Source organism: Oncorhynchus gorbuscha, unplaced genomic scaffold (assembly GCF_021184085.1).
Source record: "Oncorhynchus gorbuscha isolate QuinsamMale2020 ecotype Even-year unplaced genomic scaffold, OgorEven_v1.0 Un_scaffold_3417, whole genome shotgun sequence".
In the NCBI taxonomy this organism is placed as follows: Eukaryota; Metazoa; Chordata; class Actinopteri; order Salmoniformes; family Salmonidae; genus Oncorhynchus; species Oncorhynchus gorbuscha.
In genome coordinates, this window is record NW_025747657.1 from 14,238 (window position 1) to 39,103 (window position 24,866).

General features: G+C 45.9%; 1 protein-coding gene across 1 annotated transcript; it reads right to left on the bottom strand.

Moving 5' to 3' along the window:
* Positions 1 to 1,135: 1,135 nt before the first annotated feature.
* LOC124027641 (zinc finger CCHC domain-containing protein 24-like) lies at positions 1,136 to 24,051 on the bottom strand (the record flags this gene model as incomplete). The annotated part of the gene is made up of 3 exons (XM_046340007.1): positions 1,136 to 1,165; positions 3,420 to 3,608; positions 23,809 to 24,051. Coding segments are annotated over 3 exons (462 nt in total), but the record flags the coding sequence as incomplete, so codon positions are not given.
* Between the last annotated feature and the right edge of the window lie 815 nt (positions 24,052 to 24,866).

The window sequence follows — 24,866 nt, forward strand, 5'->3', positions numbered from 1 at the left end:
GAGTCTTTATGGATGAATCTTTATGGATGAGTCTTTATGGATGAGGCTTTATGGATGAGTCTTTATGGATGTATCTTTATGGATGAATCTATATGGATGAGTCTTTATGGATGAGTCTTTATGGATGAGTCTTTATGGATGAATCTTTATGGATGAGTCTTTATGGATGAGTCTTTATGGATGAGTCTTTATGGATGTGTTATGAATGACCGAAGGTGTGTCATTTCAAACAAAGTATTACAGGACAACTACATAAAGTGTCAATAAACATGGTCTTTAACAGCCGCAAAGTCATCATTATGTCTATTTCCACAATTTCTCTTCTTAAAAGTAGCTTTTTTTTAACACCTAACGATAACGAATGAAAGCCAAGTTTGATGCGTTTTGTCCACCAGACCTTCCGTGCACCCTACTTCAACTTGTTGCACCTGTCAGGTCTCGTCTCCTCTACCCTGTTCGTCTCTCAACCTCGCTGTTCAAATCAGTTGGCTCTTGGCACTTCATGCTTTAGAGTTTTTGATTTTGTTTTCAATGGCTGTCTTTAGGCTGTTTATGTCCCTCGTTTCCTCTCATATCACGGACCAGCAAGCTACTTGTTTTCACAACATTTCCTGGGCGGGAGGGCATCTCTCCAGGAACAGGGTTGTAGAGCCCTGATATAAACCTATAGGAGGGTACCTCTCTAGGTACAGGGTTTGAGAGCCCTGATATAAACCTACAGGAAGGTATCTCTCCAGGAACAGGGATGGAGAGCCCTGATGTAAACCTACAGGAAGGTATCTCTCCAGGAACAGGGATGGAGAGCCCTGATGTAAACCTACAGGAGGGTACCTCTCCAGGTACAGGGATGGAGAGCCCTGATGTAAACCTACAGGAGGGTACCTCTCCAGGTACAGGGATGGAGAGCCCTGATGTAAACCTACAGGAAGGTATCTCTCCAGGAACAGGGATGGAGAGCCCTGATGTAAACCTACAGGAGGGTACCTCTCCAGGTACAGGGATGGAGAGCCCTGATGTAAACCTACAGGAGGGTACCTCTCCAGGTACAGGGATGGAGAGCCCTGATGTAAACCTACAGGAGGGTACCTCTCCAGAAACAGGGTTGGAGAGCCCTGGACTAGATATACACTACTGTTCAAAAGTTTGGGGTCACAAATTTCCTTGTCTTTGAAGGAAAAACACATTTTTTGTTGATCATTAGAAAACCCTTTTGCAATTATGTTAGCACAGCTGAAAACTGTTGTCTGATTAAAGAAGCAATAAAACTGGCCTTTAGACTAGTTGAGTATCTGGAGCATCAGCATTACAGGCTCAAAACGGCCAGAAACAAAACTTTCTTCTGAAACTCGTCAGTCTATTCTTGTCGGAGAAATTAAGGCTATTCCATGCGAGAAATTGGCAAGAAACTGAAGATCTCATACAACGCTGTGTACTACTCCCTTCACCACCACCGTACTTTATCACAGAGTTTTAGATCTTAATGATGGTTTAGTGGCATGGATATAGAAGTCCTAAAACTCTAGAACCCCCGTACTTCATCAGAGTTTTAGATCTTAATGATGGTTTAGTGGCATGGATATAGAAGTCCTAAAACTCTAGAACCCCCGTACTTCATCAGAGTTTTAGATCTTAATGATGGTTTAGTGGCATGGATATAGAAGTCCTAAAACTCTAGAAACCCCGTACTTCATCAGAGTTTTAGATCTTAATGATGGTTTAGTGGCATGGATATAGAAGTCCTAAAACTCTAGAACCCCCGTACTTCATCAGAGTTTTAGATCTTAATGATGGTTTAGTGGCATGGATATAGAAGTCCTAAAACTCTAGAACCCCGTACTTCATCAGAGTTTTAGATCTTAATGATGGTTTAGTGGCATGGATATAGAAGTCCTAAAACTCTAGAACCCCCGTAATTCATCACAGTTTTAGCTCTTATCAGAAACATGATATCAGCGTGTGTGAGCTCTTCAGATTCATTGTGATTGTGAGTCTTGTAACATCAAGGGACATTACTATTGACAAACCATTAATACTGCTTAGTTATGTAACCGCTGACCATCTTTCCTCAACAGTTCATCATTAGGCATTTGTTTTCAAAGCAGACCAAGGTGGCTGCACTGTACTGTACTGTAGCTGCTTTGCTTCAGAAGGGCCCATGCCTGGCTCACCTGAGGGTAGTGTGTGTGTGTGGAGGGCCCATGCCCGGCTCACCTGAGGGTAGTGTGTGGAGGGGCCCATGCCCGGCTCACCTGAGGGTAGTGTGTGGAGGGCCCATGCCCGGCTCACCTGAGGGTAGTGTGTGTGTGTGGAGGGCCCATGCCCGGCTCACCTGAGGGTAGTGTGTGTGTGTGGAGGGCCCAGGCCCGGCTCACCTGAGGGTAGTGTGTGGAGGGCCCAGGCCCGGCTCACCTGAGGGTAGTGTGTGGAGGGCCCAGGCCCGGCTCACCTGAGGGTAGTGTGTGGAGGGCCCAGGCCCGGCTCACCTGAGGGTAGTGTGTGGAGGGCCCAGGCCCGGCTCACCTGAGGGTAGTGTGTGTGTGTGGAGGGCCCATGCCCGGCTCACCTGAGGGTAGGGTGTGTGTGTGGAGGGCCCAGGCCCGGCTCACCTGAGGGTAGTGTGTGTGTGTGGAGGGCCCAGGCCCGGCTCACCTGAGGGTAGTGTGTGGAGGGCCCAGGCCCGGCTCACCTGAGGGTAGTGTGTGGAGGGCCCAGGCCCGGCTCACCTGAGGGTAGTGTGTGGAGGGCCCAGGCCCGGCTCACCTGAGGGTAGTGTGTGGAGGGCCCAGGCCCGGCTCACCTGAGGGTAGTGTGTGGAGGGCCCAGGCCCGGCTCACCTGAGGGTAGTGTGTGGAGGGCCCAGGCCCGGCTCACCTGAGGGTAGTGTGTGTGTGTGGAGGGCCCAGGCCCGGCTCACCTGAGGGTAGTCATTGATGGTGTGTGTGTGGAGGGCCCAGGCCCGGCTCACCTGAGGGTAGTGTGTGTGTGTGGAGGGCCCATGCCTGGCTCACCTGAGGGTAGTCATTGATGGTGTGTGTGTGTGGAGGGCCCATGCCTGGCTCACCTGAGGGTAGTGTGTGTGTGTGGAGGGCCCATGCCCGGCTCACCTGAGGGTAGTGTGTGTGTGTGGAGGGCCCATGCCTGGCTCACCTGAGGGTAGTGTGTGTGTGTGGAGGGCCCATGCCTGGCTCACCTGAGGGTAGTGTGTGTGTGTGGAGGGCCCATGCCTGGCTCACCTGAGGGTAGTGTGTGTGTGTGGAGGGGCCATGCCCGGCTCACCTGAGGGTAGTGTGTGTGTGTGGAGGGCCCAGGCCCGGCTCACCTGAGGGTAGTGTGTATGTGTGGAGGGCCCATGCCCAGCTCACCTGAGGGTAGTCATTGATGGCGTGTGTGTATGTGTGATGGGGCCATGCCCAGCTCACCTGAGGACAGTCTTTGATGTAGTGTCCTTTGTTGAAGCAGAGATGGCACAGGTAGTTGGGCGGAGGTCGCTTGCTGGATTTGCGTGACTCAGAGGAGACGGAGAGGTCAGAGAAGTGGTCTGTCAGAGAACTCAGGCCGTCTACGATGTTGTTGAGCGAGGAGCTTTTATACAAGTTGTTGTTTAAGGCCTGCGGATAGAAAACGGTGAGGGCTCTAGTCAATCCATAGCACTGAACATCCGCTTTATAGCGATAAAGGCAATGTGATCGAGGAGACCGCGTTCACGGTCGACGAGACTATATTCACGGTCGACGAGACCGCGTTCACGGTCGACGAGACCGCGCTCACGGTCGAAGAGACTATATTCACGGTAAACGCTGCATAATGACCTTTACATTTTTACACAGCTCTTCAGCGAAACCTCTGAGACACAGATTGAATAGAGCCCTGAGGAGAATATGGGCATGGGAATATAATTCATAACAAAGTCTGTCAATAAAATAATGGGAAAGAAACTAGTCTTTCTGAAAACATCAATTACAGATGAGCCTGTCTCTAACACTGCATTAAGAGTGAATAACACATGGTTTAGAGCATGTTAAAGGCCCAATCTGGGATATTAGACACCACAACTTGATAGGTTTTCAGGTTTGCTAGTCTCCTCACTCTGCACAACAGAACCAGACCTTTGATTGCGTTGTCATTCAGTCTACGAGCAGAAAGAGTTCCATTTCTTTGGAGGAACAGAATGTCTTTGTCAAAGATCTTTTTCTAATTCACCCCATTTGGGTTGACACAATCAGACCCATTGTGTTTGTGGTCCAGAGAGGAGAACTGACTGTGGTAACAGTGTATCTGTGGTCCAGAGGAGACAGCTGGGTAGTTTGGTTGACTCTACAGCTGGGTAGTTTGGTTGACTCTACAGCTGGGTTGTTTGGTTGACCCTACAGCTGGGTTGTTTGGTTGACTCTACAGCTGGGTTGTTTGGTTGACCCTACAGCTGGGTTGTTTGGTTGACTCTACAGCTGGGTAGTTTGGTTGACTCTACTGCTGGGTTGTTTGGTTGACTCTACTGCTGGGTTGTTTGGTTGACCCTACAGCTGGGTTGTTTGGTTGACCCTACAGCTGGGTAGTTTGGTTGACCCTACAGCTGGGTTGTATGGTTGACTCTACTGCTGGGTTGTTTGGTTGACTCTACTGCTGGGTTGTTTGGTTGACTCTACTGCTGGGTTGTTTGGTTGACCCTACAGCTGGGTAGTTTGGTTGACCCTACAGCTGGGTTGTTTGGTTGACCCTACAGCTGGGTTGTTTGGTTGACCCTACAGCTGGGTAGTTTGGTTGACCCTACAGCTGGGTTGTTTGGTTGACCCTACAGCTGGGTTGTTTGGTTGACCCTACAGCTGGGTTGTTTGGTTGACCCTACAGCTGGGTTGTTTGGTTGACTCTACTGCTGGGTTGTATGGTTGACTCTACAGCTGGGTGGTTTGGTTGACTCTACTACTGGGTGGTTTGGTTGACTCTCGTTTAGTAGGGGCGTGGCTTTCAGATGGTTATTTTAGCCACCCGTGAAAGTAAATGTCATTCCTGTTCATCTGATCTTTTAAGGTCAAAATTGAGATTTTTGCCGCTTCAATGAGGCTTACAGAAGTGTAAAGCGCACAGAATATTTATTTGCAGTATGTTAGCTTACCATGATCAACAGTAATGACATTTACTCTCACGGGTGGCAAATGAGATCTATCTGAAAGCCATGCCTCTAATAAGCCACGCCTCCTGAAAATCACCTAAGGATTACGGTCAAATAGACCCAGCTGATAGGTCAGCCCAGCATGAGAGAATAAAAGACCCAGTTGATGATTAAATTAGCTCATGTTTGGGTAATCCCAACAACCCAACATGCAACCCAACAGTCGGTTTACTGTACAGGATGGTGGAGCTAGAGGTTTACTGTACAGTATAGTGGAGCTACTGTACAGTATGGTGGAGCTAGAGGTTTACTGTACAGTATAGTGGAGCTAGGGGGGTACTGTACAGTATGGTGGAGCTAGAGGTTTACAGTACAGTATGGTGGAGCTGGGAGTTTACTGTACAGTATAGTGGAGCTAGGGGTTTACTGTACAGTATAGTGGAGCTAGGGGGTTACTGTACAGTATGGTGGAGCTAGGGGTTTACTGTACAGTATAGTGGAGCTAGAGGTTTACTGTACAGGATGGTGGAGCTAGAGGTTTACTGTACAGTATAGTGGAGCTAGGGGTTTACTGTACAGTATAGTGGAGCTAGGGGTTTACTGTACAGTATGGTGGAGCTAGAGGTTTACTGTACAGTATAGTGGAGCTAGGGGGTTTACTGTACAGTATGGTGGAGCTAGAGGTTTACTGTACAGTATAGTGGAGCTAGGGGGTTACTGTACAGTATAGTGGAGCTAGAGGTTTACTGTACAGTATAGTGGAGCTAGGGGGTTTACTGTACAGTATGGTGGAGCTAGAGGTTTACTGTACAGTATAGTGGAGCTAGGGGGTTACTGTACAGTATGGTGGAGCTAGAGGTTTACTGTACAGTATGGTGGAGCTGGGGGTTTACTGTACAGGATGGTGGAGCTAGAGGTTTACTGTACAGTATAGTGGAGCTAGGGGTTTACTGTACAGGATGGTGGAGCTAGAGGTTTACTGTACAGTATAGTGGAGCTAGGGGTTTACTGTACAGTATGGTGGAGCTAGAGGTTTACTGTACAGTATGGTGGAGCTAGAGGTTTACTGTACAGTATAGTGGAGCTAGGGGTTTACTGTACAGGATGGTGGAGCTAGAGGTTTACTGTACAGTATAGTGGAGCTAGGGGTTTACTGTACAGTATAGTGGAGCTAGGGGTTTACTGTACAGTATAGCGGAGCTAGGGGTTTACTGTACAGTATAGCGGAGCTAGGGGTTTACTGTACAGTATAGTGGAGCTAGAGGGTTTACTGTACAGTATAGCGGAGCTAGGGGTTTACTGTACAGTATAGCGGAGCTAGGGGTTTACTGTACAGTATAGCGGAGCTAGGGGTTTACTGTACAGTATAGCGGAGCTAGGGGTTTACTGTACAGTATAGCGGAGCTAGGGGTTTACTGTACAGTATAGTGGAGCTAGGGGTTTACTGTACAGTATAGTGGAGCTAGGGGTTTACTGTACAGTATGGTGGAGCTGGGAGTTTACTGTACAGTATAGTGGAGCTAGGGGGTTTACTGTACAGTATAGTGGAGCTAGGGTTTAATGTACAGTATAGTGGAGCTAGAGGTTTACTGTACAGTATGGTGGAGCTAGGGTTTACTGTACAGTATAGTGGAGCTGGGGTTTACTGTACAGTATGGTGGAGCTAGGGGTTTACTGTACAGTATAGTGGAGCTACTGTACAGTATGGTGGAGCTAGGGGTTTACTGTACAGTATGGTGGAGCTAGGGGTTTACTGTACAGTATAGTGGAGCTACTGTACAGTATGGTGGAGCTAGGGGTTTACTGTACAGTATGGTGGAGCTAGGGGTTTACTGTACAGTATAGTGGAGCTGGGGGTTTACTGTACACTATGGTGGAGCTAGGGGTTTACTGTACAGTATGGTGGAGCTAGGGGTTTACTGTACAGTATGGTGGAGCTAGGGGTTTACTGTACAGTATGGTGGAGCTAGGGGTTTACTGTACAGTATAGTGGAGCTAGGGGTTTACTGTACACTATAGTGGAGCTAGAGGTTTACTGTACAGTATAGTGGAGCTAGGGGTTTACTGTACCATATAGTGGAGCTAGGGGGTTTACTGTACAGTATGGAGGAGCTAGGGGTTTACTGTACAGTATAGTGGAGCTAGGGGTTTACTGTACAGTATAGTGGAGCTAGGGGGTTTACTGTACAGTATAGTGGAGCTAGGGGTTTACTGTACAGTATAGTGGAGCTAGGGGTTTACTGTACAGTATGGTGGAGCTAGGGGTTTACTGTACAGTATAGTGGAGCTAGGGGTTTACTGTACAGTATAGTGGAGCTAGGGGTTTACTGTACAGTATGGTGGAGCTAGGGGTTTACTGTACAGTATAGTGGAGCTAGAGGTTTACTGTACAGTATAGTGGAGCTAGGGGGTTTACTGTACAGTATAGTGGAGCTAGGGGTTTACTGTACAGTATGGTGGAGCTAGAGGTTTACTGTACAGTATGGTGGAGCTAGAGGTTTACTGTACAGTATGGTGAAGCTAGGGGTTTACTGTACAGTATGGTGGAGCTAGAGGTTTACTGTACAGTATGGTGGAGCTAGGGGTTTACTGTATAGTATGGTGGAGCTAGAGGTTTACTGTACAGTATAGTGGAGCTAGGGGTTTACTGTACAGTATAGTGGAGCTAGGGGGTTTACTGTACAGTATAGTGGAGCTAGGGGTTTACTGTACAGTATGGTGGAGCTAGAGGTTTACTGTACAGTATAGTGGAGCTAGGGGTTTACTGTACAGTATAGTGGAGCTAGGGGGTTTACTGTACAGTATAGTGGAGCTAGGGGGTTTACTGTACAGTATGGTGGAGCTAGAGGTTTACTGTACAGTATAGTGGAGCTAGAGGTTTACTGTACAGTATGGTGGAGCTAGAGGTTTACTGTACAGTATGGTGGAGCTAGAGGTTTACTGTACAGTATGGTGGAGCTAGAGGTTTACTGTACAGTATAGTGGAGCTAGAGGTTTACTGTACAGTATAGTGGAGCTAGGGGTTTACTGTACAGTATGGTGGAGCTAGGGGTTTACTGTACAGTATAGTGGAGCTAGGGGTTTACTGTACAGTATAGTGGAGCTAGGGGTTTACTGTACAGTATAGTGGAGCTAGGGGTTTACTGTACAGTATAGTGGAGCTAGGGGGTTTACTGTACAGTATAGTGGAGCTAGGGTTTACTGTACAGTATGGTGGAGCTAGAGGTTTACTGTACAGTATGGTGGAGCTAGAGGTTTACTGTACAGTATGGTGGAGCTAGGGGTTTACTGTACAGTATGGTGGAGCTAGAGGTTTACTGTACAGTATGGTGGAGCTAGGGGTTTACTGTATAGTATGGTGGAGCTAGAGGTTTACTGTACAGTATAGTGGAGCTAGGGGTTTACTGTACAGTATAGTGGAGCTAGGGGTTTACTGTACAGTATAGTGGAGCTAGGGGTTTACTGTACAGTATGGTGGAGCTAGAGGTTTACTGTACAGTATAGTGGAGCTAGGGGTTTACTGTACAGTATAGTGGAGCTAGGGGGTTTACTGTACAGTATAGTGGAGCTAGGGGTTTACTGTACAGTATGGTGGAGCTAGAGGTTTACTGTACAGTATAGTGGAGCTAGAGGTTTACTGTACAGTATGGTGGAGCTAGAGGTTTACTGTACAGTATGGTGGAGCTAGAGGTTTACTGTACAGTATGGTGGAGCTAGAGGTTTACTGTACAGTATAGTGGAGCTAGAGGTTTACTGTACAGTATAGTGGAGCTAGGGGTTTACTGTACAGTATGGTGGAGCTAGGGGTTTACTGTACAGTATAGTGGAGCTAGGGGTTTACTGTACAGTATAGTGGAGCTAGGGGGTTTACTGTACAGTATAGTGGAGCTAGGGGTTTACTGTACAGTATGGTGGAGCTAGAGGTTTACTGTACAGTATGGTGGAGCTAGAGGTTTACTGTACAGTATGGTGGAGCTAGGGGTTTACTGTACAGTATGGTGGAGCTAGAGGTTTACTGTACAGTATGGTGGAGCTAGGGGTTTACTGTATAGTATGGTGGAGCTAGAGGTTTACTGTACAGTATAGTGGAGCTAGGGGTTTACTGTACAGTATAGTGGAGCTAGGGGTTTACTGTACAGTATGGTGGAGCTAGAGGTTTACTATACAGTATAGTGGAGCTAGGGGGTTTACTGTACAGTATGGTGGAGCTAGAGGTTTACTGTACAGTATAGTGGAGCTAGGGGTTTACTGTACAGTATAGTGGAGCTAGGGGGTTTACTGTACAGTATAGTGGAGCTAGGGGGTTTACTGTACAGTATGGTGGAGCTAGAGGTTTACTGTACAGTATAGTGGAGCTAGAGGTTTACTGTACAGTATGGTGGAGCTAGAGGTTTACTGTACAGTATAGTGGAGCTAGGGATTTACTGTACACTATAGTGGAGCTAGAGGTTTACTGTACAGTATAGTGGAGCTAGGGGTTTACTGTACCATATAGTGGAGCTAGGGGGTTTACTGTACAGTATGGAGGAGCTAGGGGTTTACTGTACAGTATAGTGGAGCTAGGGGTTTACTGTACAGTATAGTGGAGCTAGGGGGTTTACTGTACAGTATAGTGGAGCTAGGGGTTTACTGTACAGTATAGTGGAGCTAGGGGTTTACTGTACAGTATGGTGGAGCTAGGGGTTTACTGTACAGTATAGTGGAGCTAGGGGTTTACTGTACAGTATAGTGGAGCTAGGGGTTTACTGTACAGTATGGTGGAGCTAGGGGTTTACTGTACAGTATAGTGGAGCTAGGGGTTTACTGTACAGTATAGTGGAGCTAGGGGGTTTACTGTACAGTATAGTGGAGCTAAGGGTTTACTGTACAGTATGGTGGAGCTAGAGGTTTACTGTACAGTATGGTGGAGCTAGAGGTTTACTGTACAGTATGGTGGAGCTAGGGGTTTACTGTACAGTATGGTGGAGCTAGAGGTTTACTGTACAGTATGGTGGAGCTAGGGGTTTACTGTATAGTATGGTGGAGCTAGAGGTTTACTGTACAGTATAGTGGAGCTAGGGGTTTACTGTACAGTATAGTGGAGCTAGGGGGTTTACTGTACAGTATAGTGGAGCTAGGGGTTTACTGTACAGTATGGTGGAGCTAGAGGTTTACTGTACAGTATAGTGGAGCTAGGGGGTTTACTGTACAGTATGGTGGAGCTAGAGGTTTACTGTACAGTATAGTGGAGCTAGGGGTTTACTGTACAGTATAGTGGAGCTAGGGGTTTACTGTACAGTATAGTGGAGCTAGGGGTTTACTGTACAGTATGGTGGAGCTAGAGGTTTACTGTACAGTATAGTGGAGCTAGAGGTTTACTGTACAGTATGGTGGAGCTAGAGGTTTACTGTACAGTATGGTGGAGCTAGAGGTTTACTGTACAGTATGGTGGAGCTAGAGGTTTACTGTACAGTATAGTGGAGCTAGAGGTTTACTGTACAGTATAGTGGAGCAAGGGTTTACTGTACAGTATGGTGGAGCTAGGGGTTTACTGTACAGTTTAGTGGAGCTAGGGGTTTACTGTACAGTATAGTGGAGCTAGGGGTTTACTGTACAGTATAGTGGGAGGGTTTACTGTACAGTATGGTGGAGCTAGAGGTTTACTGTACAGTATGGTGGAGCTAGGGTTTACTGTACAGTATGGTGGAGCTAGGGTTTACTGTACAGTATGGTGGAGCTAGAGGTTTACTGTACAGTATGGTGGTTTACTGTACTATGGGGACTAGGGGTTTACTGTATAGTATGGTGGAGCTAGAGGTTTACTGTACAGTATAGTGGAGCTAGGGGTTTACTGTACAGTATAGTGGAGCTAGGGGGTTTACTGTACAGTATAGTGGTGTGACAAGAGATGAAAAGAATCTGCCCACTCCATCAAGCAATGGGGACCACAACACAGGACATTCACGGGACCTCATGGAACCACGGACCGCGCCTGCAGAAACTGGACAACGGGGTGAAGCAGAGGAGATACCTAGCATAGACTTCTCCCAGCTGACGCTTGACATACCTCCTACGCCGCCTCCAGTGGTAGAAACAACCAGCTGGTATGATTGGGTGGAATCAGCCAACAGTAACACGGAAGCAGCAATATGAGAGTCAGTAGTGCATGACCTTAAAGGGTAATAATAGGAAGCTTCCGTTTAACACACAGGCCTAAGATTACGTAGGTCTACAGCCCCAGTGGGAACTTCCCCTTTAAAAAGATATATAAAGAGAACAGACATCATAAGACAGCATGATCCTCGTTAACATATGAGACAGACTTCATATGGAGGATCATCACAGGTAAATTTACTATTGCACTATACGCTTTTTGTTAGACTATAACAATATTAGAATATTGGATTATTTTGTCTATGTACTTATTGGATCACTATCTGAATATACTTGGTTGAACTTGGTGACCCCGAGACTGAGTCTAAGAAAAACAGAGGTCTAAACACCTCTTGAATACAGACAAAGTGGCGGTCACTCAGTGAGACATCAGGTACAGATGTGATTGGCAATACAAGGAAACAGCAAAATACCAGTTACAATATATTGAGTCTATACACAGAGTTGTAAAATACTAGTATTAGGATATACGCTTTTTGTTGGACTATACCAATATTAGAGAATTGGATTATTTTTGTCTATGTACTTATTGGATCACTATCTGAATATACTTGGTTGAATTTGGTGACCCCGAGACTGAGTCTACGAAAAACAGAGGTCTAAACACCTCTTGAATACAGACAAAGTGGCGGTCACTCAGTGAGACATCAGGTACAGATGTGATTGGCAATACAAGGAAACAGCAAAATACCAGTTACAATATATTGAGTCCATACACAGAGTTGTAAGTGTATTAAGATACTGGAATTCGGAATCTAGCGTCATCGCTGCGAGAATACCGATTACGGGAAAGTGACCAAGGGGCTGAGCATTTAAGGTAATTGAACTATTTTTGCTATTTAGTCAATATTGTTAGAAGTGTTAACGCATTTAAAGTTTTGCAATATTATCTGGCATAGCTTAAAGCATTAAGGATTGATTGAGCATTATTGTTGTATTGAGAAACTGTATAACCATTGAATTGTAATGATGTGTATAAGACAAAAAACAGAGTGACTTAATAAAAGCTTGAAACTTTGACAACTAGGCCAGATTAACGATCTGGAGAGCAAACGCCTTTGACACACTCACTGAACAGAAAGTGACCCTGGTTATAGGTTAAAGTGATTGCACTAAAGAATATTTCATTGTGTGGACAATAATATATTTTTAAGAGAGTCAAAACATATACCAATACTAGTTTCCAAGTGACTACTAGCTGACGAGCATAATAACTACTAGGAGTTGTTATTAGGTATTGATATATACATAGGTAAAGATAACTTGAGGGTAAAGAAATATAGGAGGAATCCATAACGCTTAATAATATTTAAATAGGAGTATATCTATCCAAGGCCTCATACTAGACCGGACAATAAGGGAGTGACAACGTGAACGAAGGAACAAACCCAACTCACGGGAAGGGCCATTACGAATAAATAGAAGGGTTGGTAGGGCCGCACGGCAAGGCCCTTGTTACACCGAAGTAACTAAAGTCCCAAAGTACTCTGCCCAGCCAGAGGACGGGGTAGAGGCTTTTGCTGCAGGCATTGGGCAAAAGTCAGCACCGTGACAGTGGAGCTAGGGGTTTACTGTACAGTATGGTGGAGCTAGAGGTTTACTGTACAGTATAGTGGAGCTAGGGGGTTTACTGTACAGTATGGTGGAGCTAGAGGTTTACTGTACAGTATAGTGGAGCTAGGGGTTTACTGTACAGTATAGTGGAGCTAGGGGGTTTACTGTACAGTATAGTGGAGCTAGGGGGTTTACTGTACAGTATGGTGGAGCTAGAGGTTTACTGTACAGTATAGTGGAGCTAGAGGTTTACTGTACAGTATGGTGGAGCTAGGGGTTTACTGTACAGTATGGTGGAGCTAGGGGTTTACTGTACAGTATAGTGGAGCTGGGGGTTTACTGTACACTATGGTGGAGCTAGGGGTTTACTGTACAGTATGGTGGAGCTAGGGGTTTACTGTACAGTATGGTGGAGCTAGGGGTTTACTGTACAGTATAGTGGAGCTAGGGGTTTACTGTACAGTATAGTGGAGCTAGGGGTTTACTGTACACTATAGTGGAGCTAGAGGTTTACTGTACAGTATAGTGGAGCTAGGGGTTTACTGTACCATATAGTGGAGCAAGGGGGTTTACTGTACAGTATGGAGGAGCTAGGGGTTTACTGTACAGTATAGTGGAGCTAGGGGTTTACTGTACAGTATAGTGGAGCTAGGGGGTTTACTGTACAGTATAGTGGAGCTAGGGGTTTACTGTACAGTATGGTGGAGCTAGGGGTTTACTGTACAGTATAGTGGAGCTAGGGGTTTACTGTACAGTATAGTGGAGCTAGGGGTTTACTGTACAGTATGGTGGAGCTAGGGGTTTACTGTACAGTATAGTGGAGCTAGGGGTTTACTGTACAGTATAGTGGAGCTAGGGGGTTTACTGTACAGTATAGTGGAGCTAGGGGTTTACTGTACAGTATGGTGGAGCTAGAGGTTTACTGTACAGTATGGTGGAGCTAGAGGTTTACTGTACAGTATGGTGGAGCTAGGGGTTTACTGTACAGTGTGGTGGAGCTAGAGGTTTACTGTACAGTATGGTGGAGCTAGGGGTTTACTGTACAGTATGGTGGAGCTAGAGGTTTACTGTACAGTATAGTGGAGCTAGGGGTTTACTGTACAGTATAGTGGAGCTAGGGGGTTTACTGTACAATATAGTGGAGCTAGGGGTTTACTGTACAGTATGGTGGAGCTAGAGGTTTACTGTACAGTATAATGGAGCTAGGGGGTTTACTGTACAGTATGGTGGAGCTAGAGGTTTACTGTACAGTATAGTGGAGCTAGGGGTTTACTGTACAGTATAGTGGAGCTAGGGGGTTTACTGTACAGTATAGTGGAGCTAGGGGTTTACTGTACAGTATGGTGGAGCTAGAGGTTTACTGTACAGTATAGTGGAGCTAGAGGTTTACTGTACAGTATGGTGGAGCTAGAGGTTTACTGTACAGTATGGTGGAGCTAGAGGTTTACTGTACAGTATGGTGGAGCTAGAGGTTTACTGTACAGTATAGTGGAGCTAGAGGTTTACTGTACAGTATGGTGGAGCTAGAGGTTTACTGTACAGTATAGCGGAGCTAGGGGTTTACTGTACAGTATAGTGGAGCTAGGGGTTTACTGTACAGTATAGTGGAGCTAGAGGGTTTACTGTACAGTATAGCGGAGCTAGGGGTTTACTGTACAGTATAGCGGAGCTAGGGGTTTACTGTACAGTATAGCGGAGCTAGGGGTTTACTGTACAGTATAGCGGAGCTAGGGGTTTACTGTACAGTATAGCGGAGCTAGGGGTTTACTGTACAGTATAGTGGAGCTAGGGGTTTACTGTACAGTATAGTGGAGCTAGGGGTTTACTGTACAGTATGGTGGAGCTAGAGGTTTACTGTACAGTATGGTGGAGCTAGAGGTTTACTGTACAGTATAGTGGAGCTAGGGGTTTACTGTACAGGATGGTGGAGCTAGAGGTTTACTGTACAGTATGGTGGAGCTAGAGGTTTACTGTACAGTATAGTGGAGCTAGGGGTTTACTGTACAGGATGGTGGAGCTAGAGGTTTACTGTACAGTATAGTGGAGCTAGGGGTTTACTGTACAGTATAGTGGAGCTAGGGGTTTACTGTACAGTATAGCGGAGCTAGGGGTTTACTGTACAGTATAGCGGAGCTAGGGGTTTACTGTACAGTATAGTGGAGCTAGAGGGTTTACTGTACAGTATAGCGGAGCTAGGGGTTTACTGTACAGTATAGCGGAGCTAGGGGTTTACTGTACAGTATAGCGGAGCTAGGGGTTTACTGTACAGTATAGCGGAGCTAGGGGTTTACTGTACAGTATAGCGGAGCTAGGGGTTTACTGTACAGTATAGTGGAGCTAGGGGTTTACTGTACAGTATAGTGGAGCTAGGGGTTTACTGTACAGTATGGTGGAGCTGGGAGTTTACTGTACAGTATAGTGGAGCTAGGGGGTTTACTGTACAGTATAGTGGAGCTAGGGGTTTAATGTACAGTATAGTGGAGCTAGAGGTTTACTGTACAGTATGGTGGAGCTAGGGTTTACTGTACAGTATAGTGGAGCTGGGGGTTTACTGTACAGTATGGTGGAGCTAGGGGTTTACTGTACAGTATAGTGGAGCTACTGTACAGTATGGTGGAGCTAGGGGTTTACTGTACAGTATGGTGGAGCTAGGGGTTTACTGTACAGTATAGTGGAGCTACTGTACAGTATGGTGGAGCTAGGGGTTTACTGTACAGTATGGTGGAGCTAGGGGTTTACTGTACAGTATAGTGGAGCTGGGGGTTTACTGTACACTATGGTGGAGCTAGGGGTTTACTGTACAGTATGGTGGAGCTAGGGGTTTACTGTACAGTATGGTGGAGCTAGGGGTTTACTGTACAGTATAGTGGAGCTAGGGGTTTACTGTACAGTATAGTGGAGCTAGGGGTTTACTGTACACTATAGTGGAGCTAGAGGTTTACTGTACAGTATAGTGGAGCTAGGGGTTTACTGTACCATATAGTGGAGCTAGGGGTTTACTGTACAGTATGGAGGAGCTAGGGGTTTACTGTACAGTATAGTGGAGCTAGGGGTTTACTGTACAGTATAGTGGAGCTAGGGGGTTTACTGTACAGTATAGTGGAGCTAGGGGTTTACTGTACAGTATAGTGGAGCTAGGGGTTTACTGTACAGTATGGTGGAGCTAGGGGTTTACTGTACAGTATAGTGGAGCTAGGGGTTTACTGTACAGTATAGTGGAGCTAGGGGTTTACTGTACAGTATGGTGGAGCTAGGGGTTTACTGTACAGTATAGTGGAGCTAGGGGTTTACTGTACAGTATAGTGGAGCTAGGGGGTTTACTGTACAGTATAGTGGAGCTAGGGGTTTACTGTACAGTATAGTGGAGCTAGGGGTTTACTGTACAGTATAGTGGAGCTAGGGGTTTACTGTACAGTATGGTGGAGCTGGGAGTTTACTGTACAGTATAGTGGAGCTAGGGGTTTACTGTACAGTATAGTGGAGCTAGGGGTTTACTGTACAGTATAGTGGAGCTAGGGGTTTACTGTACAGTATAGTGGAGCTAGGAGTTTACTGTACAGTATGGTGGAGCTAGGGGTTTACTGTACAGTATGGTGGAGCTAGGGTTTACTGTACAGTATAGTGGAGCTAGAGGTTTACTGTACAGTATAGTGGAGCTAGAGGTTTACTGTACAGTATGGTGGAGCTAGGGTTTACTGTACAGTATAGTGGAGCTGGGGGTTTACTGTACAGTATGGTGGAGCTAGGGGTTTACTGTACAGTATAGTGGAGCTAGGGGTTTACTGTACAGTATGGTGGAGCTAGGGGTTTACTGTACAGTATAGTGGAGCTACTGTACAGTATGGTGGAGCTAGGGGTTTACTGTACAGTATGGTGGAGCTAGGGGTTTACTGTACAGTATGGTGGAGCTAGGGGTTTACTGTACAGTATGGTGGAGCTAGGGGTTTACTGTACAGTATAGTGGAGCTACTGTACAGTATGGTGGAGCTAGGGGTTTACTGTACAGTATGGTGGAGCTAGGGGTTTACTGTACAGTATAGTGGAGCTGGGGGTTTACTGTACACTATGGTGGAGCTAGGGGTTTACTGTACAGTATGGTGGAACTAGGGGTTTACTGTACAGTATGGTGGAGCTAGGGGTTTACTGTACAGTATGGTGGAGCTAGGGGTTTACTGTACAGTATAGTGGAGCTAGGGGTTTACTGTACAGTATGGTGGAGCTAGGGGTTTACTGTACAGTATGGTGGAGCTAGGGGTTTACTGTACAGTATAGTGGAGCTAGGGGGTTTACTGTACAGTATGGTGGAGCTAGGGGTTTACTGTACAGTATAGTGGAGCTAGGGGTTTACTGTACCATATAGTGGAGCTAGGGGTTTACTGTACAGTATAGTGGAGCTAGGGGTTTACTGTACCATATAGTGGAGCTAGGGGTTTACTGTACCATATAGTGGAGCTAGGGGTTTACTGTACAGTATAGTGGAGCTAGGGGTTTACTGTACAGTATGGTGGAGCTAGAGGTTTACTGTACAGTATGGTGGAGCTAGGGGTTTACTGTACAGTATGGTGGAGCTAGAGGTTTACTGTACCATATAGTGGAGCTAGAGGTTTACTGTACCATATAGTGGAGCTAGGGGTTTACTGTACAGGATGGTGGAGCTAGAGGTTTACTGTACAGTATAGTGGAGCTAGGGGTTTACTGTACAGTATGGTGGAGCTAGAGGTTTACTGTACAGTATGGTGGAGCTAGGGGTTTACTTTACAGTATGGTGGAGCTAGGGGTTTACTGTACAGTATAGTGGAGCTAGGGGTTTACTGTACAGTATAGTGGAGCTAGGGGTTTACTGTACAGTATGGTGGAGCTAGGGGTTTACTGTACAGTATGGTGGAGCTAGGGATTTACTGTACAGTATAGTGGAAGTAGGGGGTTTACTGTACAGTATGGTGGAGCTAGGGGTTTACTGTACAGTATAGTGGAGCTAGAGGTTTACTGTACAGTATGGTGGAGCTAGGGGTTTACTGTACAGTATAGTGGAGCTAGGGGGTTTACTGTACAGTATGGTGGAGCTAGGGGTTTACTGTACCATATAGTGGAGCTAGGGGTTTACTGTACAGTATAGTGGAGCTAGGGGTTTACTGTACAGTATGGTGGAGCTAGGGGTTTACTGTACCATATAGTGGAGCTAGGGGTTTACTGTACCATATAGTGGAGCTAGGGGTTTACTGTACAGTATGGTGGAGCTAGGGGTTTACTGTACAGTATGGTGGAGCTAGGGGTTTACTGTACAGTATGGTGGAGCTAGAGGTTTACTGTACAGTATGGAGGAGCTAGGGGTTTACTGTACAGTATGGTGGAGCTAGGGGTTTACTGTACAGTATGGTGGAGCTAGGGGTTTACTGTACAGTATGGTGGAGCTAGGGGTTTACTGTACAGTATGGTGGAGCTAGGGGTTTACTGTACAGTATAGTGGAGCTAGGGGTTTACTGTACAGTATGGTGGAGCTAGAGGTTTACTGTACAGTATAGTGGAGCTAGGGGTTTACTGTACAGTATAGTGGAGCTAGGGGTTTACTGTACAGTATGGTGGAGCTAGGGGTTTACTGTACAGTATAGTGGAGCTAGAGGTTTACTGTACAGTATAGTGGAGCTAGGGGTTTACTGTACAGTATGGTGGAGCTAGGGGTTTACTGTACAGTATGGTGGAGCTAGAGGTTTACTGTACAGTATAGTGGAGCTAGGGGTTTACTGTACAGTATGGTGGAGCTTGGGGTTTACTGTACAGTATGGTGGAGCTAGGGGTTTACTGTACAGTATGGTGGAGCTAGGGGTTTACTGTACAGTATAGTGGAGCTAGGGGTTTACTGTACAGTATAGTGGAGCTAGGGGTTTACTGTACAGTATGGTGGAGCTAGGGGTTTACTGTACAGTATGGTGGAGCTAGGGGTTTACTGTACAGTATAGTGGAGCTAGGGGTTTACTGTACAGTATAGTGGAGCTAGGGGTTTACTGTACAGTATAGTGGAGCTAGAGGTTTACTGTACAGTATGGTGGAGCTAGGTGTTTACTGTACAGTATAGTGGAGCTAGGGGTTTACTGTACAGTATGGTGGAGCTAGGGGTTTACTGTACAGTATGGTGGAGCTAGGGGTTTACTGTACAGTATAGTGGAGCTAGAGGTTTACTGTACAGTATGGTGGAGCTACTGTACAGTATAGTGGAGCTAGGGGTTTACTGTACAGTATGGTGGAGCTAGGGGTTTACTGTACAGTATGGTGGAGCTAGGGGTTTACTGTACAGTATGGTGGAGCTAGGGGTTTACTGTACAGTATAGTGGAGCTGGGGGTTTACTGTACACTATGGTGGAGCTAGGGGTTTACTGTACAGTATGGTGGAGCTAGGGGTTTACTGTACAGTATGGTGGAGCTAGGGGTTTACTGTACAGTATGGTGGAGCTAGGGGTTTACTGTACAGTATAGTGGAGCTAGGGGTTTACTGTACAGTATGGTGGAGCTAGGGGTTTACTGTACAGTATGGTGGAGCTAGGGGTTTACTGTACAGTATAGTGGAGCTAGGGGGTTTACTGTACAGTATGGTGGAGCTAGGGGTTTACTGTACAGTATAGTGGAGCTAGGGGTTTACTGTACCATATAGTGGAGCTAGGGGTTTACTGTACAGTATAGTGGAGCTAGGGGTTTACTGTACCATATAGTGGAGCTAGGGGTTTACTGTACCATATAGTGGAGCTAGGGGTTTACTGTACAGTATAGTGGAGCTAGGGGTTTACTGTACAGTATGGTGGAGCTAGAGGTTTACTGTACAGTATGGTGGAGCTAGGGGTTTACTGTACAGTATGGTGGAGCTAGAGGTTTACTGTACCATATAGTGGAGCTAGAGGTTTACTGTACCATATAGTGGAGCTAGGGGTTTACTGTACAGGATGGTGGAGCTAGAGGTTTACTGTACAGTATAGTGGAGCTAGGGGTTTACTGTACAGTATGGTGGAGCTAGAGGTTTACTGTACAGTATGGTGGAGCTAGGGGTTTACTGTACAGTATGGTGGAGCTAGGGGTTTACTGTACAGTATAGTGGAGCTAGGGGTTTACTGTACAGTATAGTGGAGCTAGGGGTTTACTGTACAGTATGGTGGAGCTAGGGGTTTACTGTACAGTATGGTGGAGCTAGGGATTTACTGTACAGTATAGTGGAAGTAGCGGGTTTACTGTACAGTATGGTGGAGCTAGGGGTTTACTGTACAGTATAGTGGAGCTAGAGGTTTACTGTACAGTATGGTGGAGCTAGGGGTTTACTGTACAGTATAGTGGAGCTAGGGGGTTTACTGTACAGTATGGTGGAGCTAGGGGTTTACTGTACCATATAGTGGAGCTAGGGGTTTACTGTACAGTATAGTGGAGCTAGGGGGTTTACTGTACAGTATGGTGGAGCTAGGGGTTTACTGTACCATATAGTGGAGCTAGGGGTTTACTGTACCATATAGTGGAGCTAGGGGTTTACTGTACAGTATGGTGGAGCTAGGGGTTTACTGTACAGTATGGTGGAGCTAGGGGTTTACTGTACAGTATGGTGGAGCTAGAGGTTTACTGTACAGTATGGAGGAGCTAGGGGTTTACTGTACAGTATGGTGGAGCTAGGGGTTTACTGTACAGTATGGTGGAGCTAGGGGTTTACTGTACAGTATGGTGGAGCTAGGGGTTTACTGTACAGTATGGTGGAGCTAGGAGTTTACTGTACAGTATAGTGGAGCTAGGGGTTTACTGTACAGTATGGTGGAGCTAGAGGTTTACTGTACAGTATAGTGGAGCTAGGGGTTTACTGTACAGTATAGTGGAGCTAGGGGTTTACTGTACAGTATGGTGGAGCTAGGGGTTTACTGTACAGTATAGTGGAGCTAGAGGTTTACTGTACAGTATAGTGGAGCTAGGGGTTTACTGTACAGTATGGTGGAGCTAGGGGTTTACTGTACAGTATGGTGGAGCTAGAGGTTTACTGTACAGTATAGTGGAGCTAGGGGTTTACTGTACAGTATGGTGGAGCTTAGGGTTTACTGTACAGTATGGTGGAGCTAGGGATTTACTGTACAGTATGGTGGAGCTAGGGGTTTACTGTACAGTATAGTGGAGCTAGGGGTTTACTGTACAGTATAGTGGAGCTAGGGGTTTACTGTACAGTATGGTGGAGCTAGGGGTTTACTGTACAGTATGGTGGAGCTAGGGTTTACTGTACAGTATAGTGGAGCTAGGGGTTTACTGTACAGTATAGTGGAGCTAGGGGTTTACTGTACAGTATAGTGGAGCTAGAGGTTTACTGTACAGTATGGTGGAGCTAGGTGTTTACTGTACAGTATAGTGGAGCTAGGGGTTTACTGTACAGTATGGTGGAGCTAGGGGTTTACTGTACAGTATGGTGGAGCTAGGGGTTTACTGTACAGTATAGTGGAGCTAGAGGTTTACTGTACAGTATGGTGGAGCTACTGTACAGTATAGTGGAGCTAGGGGTTTACTGTACAGTATGGTGGAGCTAGGGGTTTACTGTACAGTATAGTGGAGCTAGGGGTTTACTGTACAGTATGGTGGAGCTAGGGGTTTACTGTACAGTATGGTGGAGCTAGAGGTTTACTGTACAGTATAGTGGAGCTAGGGGTTTACTGTACAGTATGGTGGAGCTAGGGGTTTACTGTACAGTATGGTGGAGCTAGGGGTTTACTGTACAGTATAGTGGAGCTAGGGGTTTACTGTACAGTATAGTGGAGCTAGAGGTTTACTGTACAGTATAGTGGAGCTAGGGGTTTACTGTACCATATAGTGGAGCTAGGGGTTTACTGTACAGTATGGTGGAGCTAGGGGTTTACTGTACAGTATGGTGGAGCTAGGGGTTTACTGTACAGTATGGTGGAGCTAGAGGTTTACTGTACAGTATGGAGGAGCTAGGGGTTTACTGTACAGTATGGTGGAGCTAGGGGTTTACTGTACAGTATGGTGGAGCTAGGGGTTTACTGTACAGTATGGTGGAGCTAGGGGTTTACTGTACAGGATGGTGGAGCTAGAGGTTTACTGTACAGTATGGTGGAGCTAGGGGTTTACTGTACAGTATAGTGGAGCTAGGGGGTTTACTGTACAGTATGGTGGAGCTAGGGGTTTACTGTACCATATAGTGGAGCTAGGGGTTTACTGTACAGTATGGTGGAGCTAGGGGTTTACTGTACAGTATGGTGGAGCTAGGGGTTTACTGTACAGTATGGTGGAGCTAGGGGGTTTACTGTACAGTATAGTGGAGCTAGGGGTTTACTGTACAGTATGGTGGAGCTAGAGGTTTACTGTACAGTATAGTGGAGCTAGGGGTTTACTGTACAGTATAGTGGAGCTAGGGGTTTACTGTACAGTATGGTGGAGCTAGGGGTTTACTGTACAGTATAGTGGAGCTAGAGGTTTACTGTACAGTATAGTGGAGCTAGGGGTTTACTGTACAGTATGGTGGAGCTAGGGGTTTACTGTACAGTATGGTGGAGCTAGAGGTTTACTGTACAGTATGGTGGAGCTAGGGGTTTACTGTACAGTATGGTGGAGCTAGGGGTTTACTGTACAGTATGGTGGAGCTAGGGGTTTACTGTACAGTATGGTGGAGCTAGGGGTTTACTGTACAGTATAGTGGAGCTAGGGGTTTACTGTACAGTATAGTGGAGCTAGGGGTTTACTGTACAGTATGGTGGAGCTAGGGGTTTACTGTACAGTATGGTGGAGCTAGGGGTTTACTGTACAGTATGGTGGAGCTAGAGGTTTACTGTACAGTATAGTGGAGCTAGGGGTTTACTGTACAGTATAGTGGAGCTAGGGGTTTACTGTACAGTATAGTGGAGCTAGGGGTTTACTGTACAGTATGGTGGAGCTAGGGGTTTACTGTACAGTATGGTGGAGCTAGAGGTTTACTGTACAGTATAGTGGAGCTAGGGGTTTACTGTACAGTATGGTGGAGCTAGGGGTTTACTGTACAGTATGGTGGAGCTAGGGGTTTACTGTACAGTATAGTGGAGCTAGGGGTTTACTGTACAGTATAGTGGAGCTAGAGGTTTACTGTACAGTATAGTGGAGCTAGGGGTTTACTGTACCATATAGTGGAGCTAGGGGTTTACTGTACAGTATGGTGGAGCTAGGGGTTTACTGTACAGTATGGTGGAGCTAGGGGTTTACTGTACAGTATGGTGGAGCTAGGGGTTTACTGTACCATATAGTGGAGCTAGGGGTTTACTGTACAGTATAGTGGAGCTAGGGGTTTACTGTACAGTATAGTGGAGCTAGAGGTTTACTGTACAGTATAGTGGAGCTAGGGGTTTACTGTACCATATAGTGGAGCTAGGGGTTTACTGTACAGTATAGTGGAGCTAGAGGTTTACTGTACAGTATAGTGGAGCTAGGGGTTTACTGTACAGTATAGTGGAGCTAGGGGTTTACTGTACAGTATAGTGGAGCTAGGGGTTTACTGTACAGTATAGTGGAGCTAGGGGTTTACTGTACAGTATAGTGGAGCTAGGGGTTTACTGTACAGTATAGTGGAGCTAGGGGTTTACTGTACAGTATAGTGGAGCTAGGGGTTTACTGTACCATATAGTGGAGCTAGGGGTTTACTGTACCATATAGTGGAGCTAGGGGTTTACTGTACAGTATGGTGGCACATTGGATTGGTACCCTTGCTGAAAATGGGAAGGTAAGATTCGTAGCCCTATATGGGATGAGTACAATAACTTATTAGAATCAAAAACCAAATGATATAAGAACATATTTGTGCATGCTTCAAGTGAATGTGTAGGCATACGCAGCGTTTATGTTAATTATAACATTGCCATTCACATGATTAAACCTACTTTTGTCTCAAGTTCGTTCCATGTATGACATAATACATTACTGGATTCAGTTTTTAATACAAGTTCTTTGACATGACATGATGGAATTCGAACAAATAACATATCTGAAGTTAAATACAATTCTACCTCATTCCTCTGAAGTTGCACGAAGTTGATGAGATAGTTGGAGTTGAGCGCAGTGCTCAGGTCGACAGCAGCCTCGGACCGCTGTTTGTTGTTCCGGTCGCGTGGAGAACTCTCCGATTCCGTTCGGAACGCGTCCAAGGTATTGGTCTGTTGCGTGTCATGTAGCGACGTGTAAAGCCAGGTCAGTAGTTGTGCTTGTTGGTACACAGAGGTACCCGTGTCAATGGAAGACATCATGTTGATCTTTGGAAGAGGAACGCACAGCGCGTCTTGGAGTTGAAGCGCCACCGTAATTGTTTTGTGTAGACAAGTAGCCAAACCAAATCACTATTTTTTTTTTATCATTCGACCTCTTCAACCTGATAAACAAATAAATCCTTGCATTCACCTCAAATAGCTATATGGGACTCCGATACCTGGTTTATTGTCACGGGAGAACCGTAGTGAAAACATGACAGGGTGAAAAGTTTGTGCCAGTCAAAAACATGTGTGGACTCCCTTCCAGTAGTACAGTCACAGCAGGACACAGCAGGGATGAGCTCATTGCATATTTTCTCTCGGTCATTGGAGTGCGTCATCACGAATGTAGGAGGTCCGATGCTTGGAGCGCTTCAGTGAGTAATGGAAGGATATGAATGGCCAATTACTGAGGAATTAGTATCCCAATGGCAGTAATACTGGTAAAACAATACCAGTACTAAAGTAGTAATATAATTAAGTCAATTAATTTGTTGTAAGTCTGTTAGCCTAATCATGCATTTCATATTCATACACCCCTCGAAATTAACATTCAATTGTGTGGGTAATAAGATGGTGTGTATCTTGAGTGGCACAGTAAGTGTTTGGATGTTACATAACGAGACAGAGGCATTGATGCGAGTAACCAGTCTTGTTCAGTACATTGCAATGGGTATCTCAAGCACACCGGTAAAAACACTGGAGTTGCAGTAATCAACATTTACCAACAGATGGCATCACTGTGCCATCTTTTACCCATAACAGGAAGTTAGTCATTCACATCACTGTGCCATCTTATTACCCATAACAGGAAGTTAGAC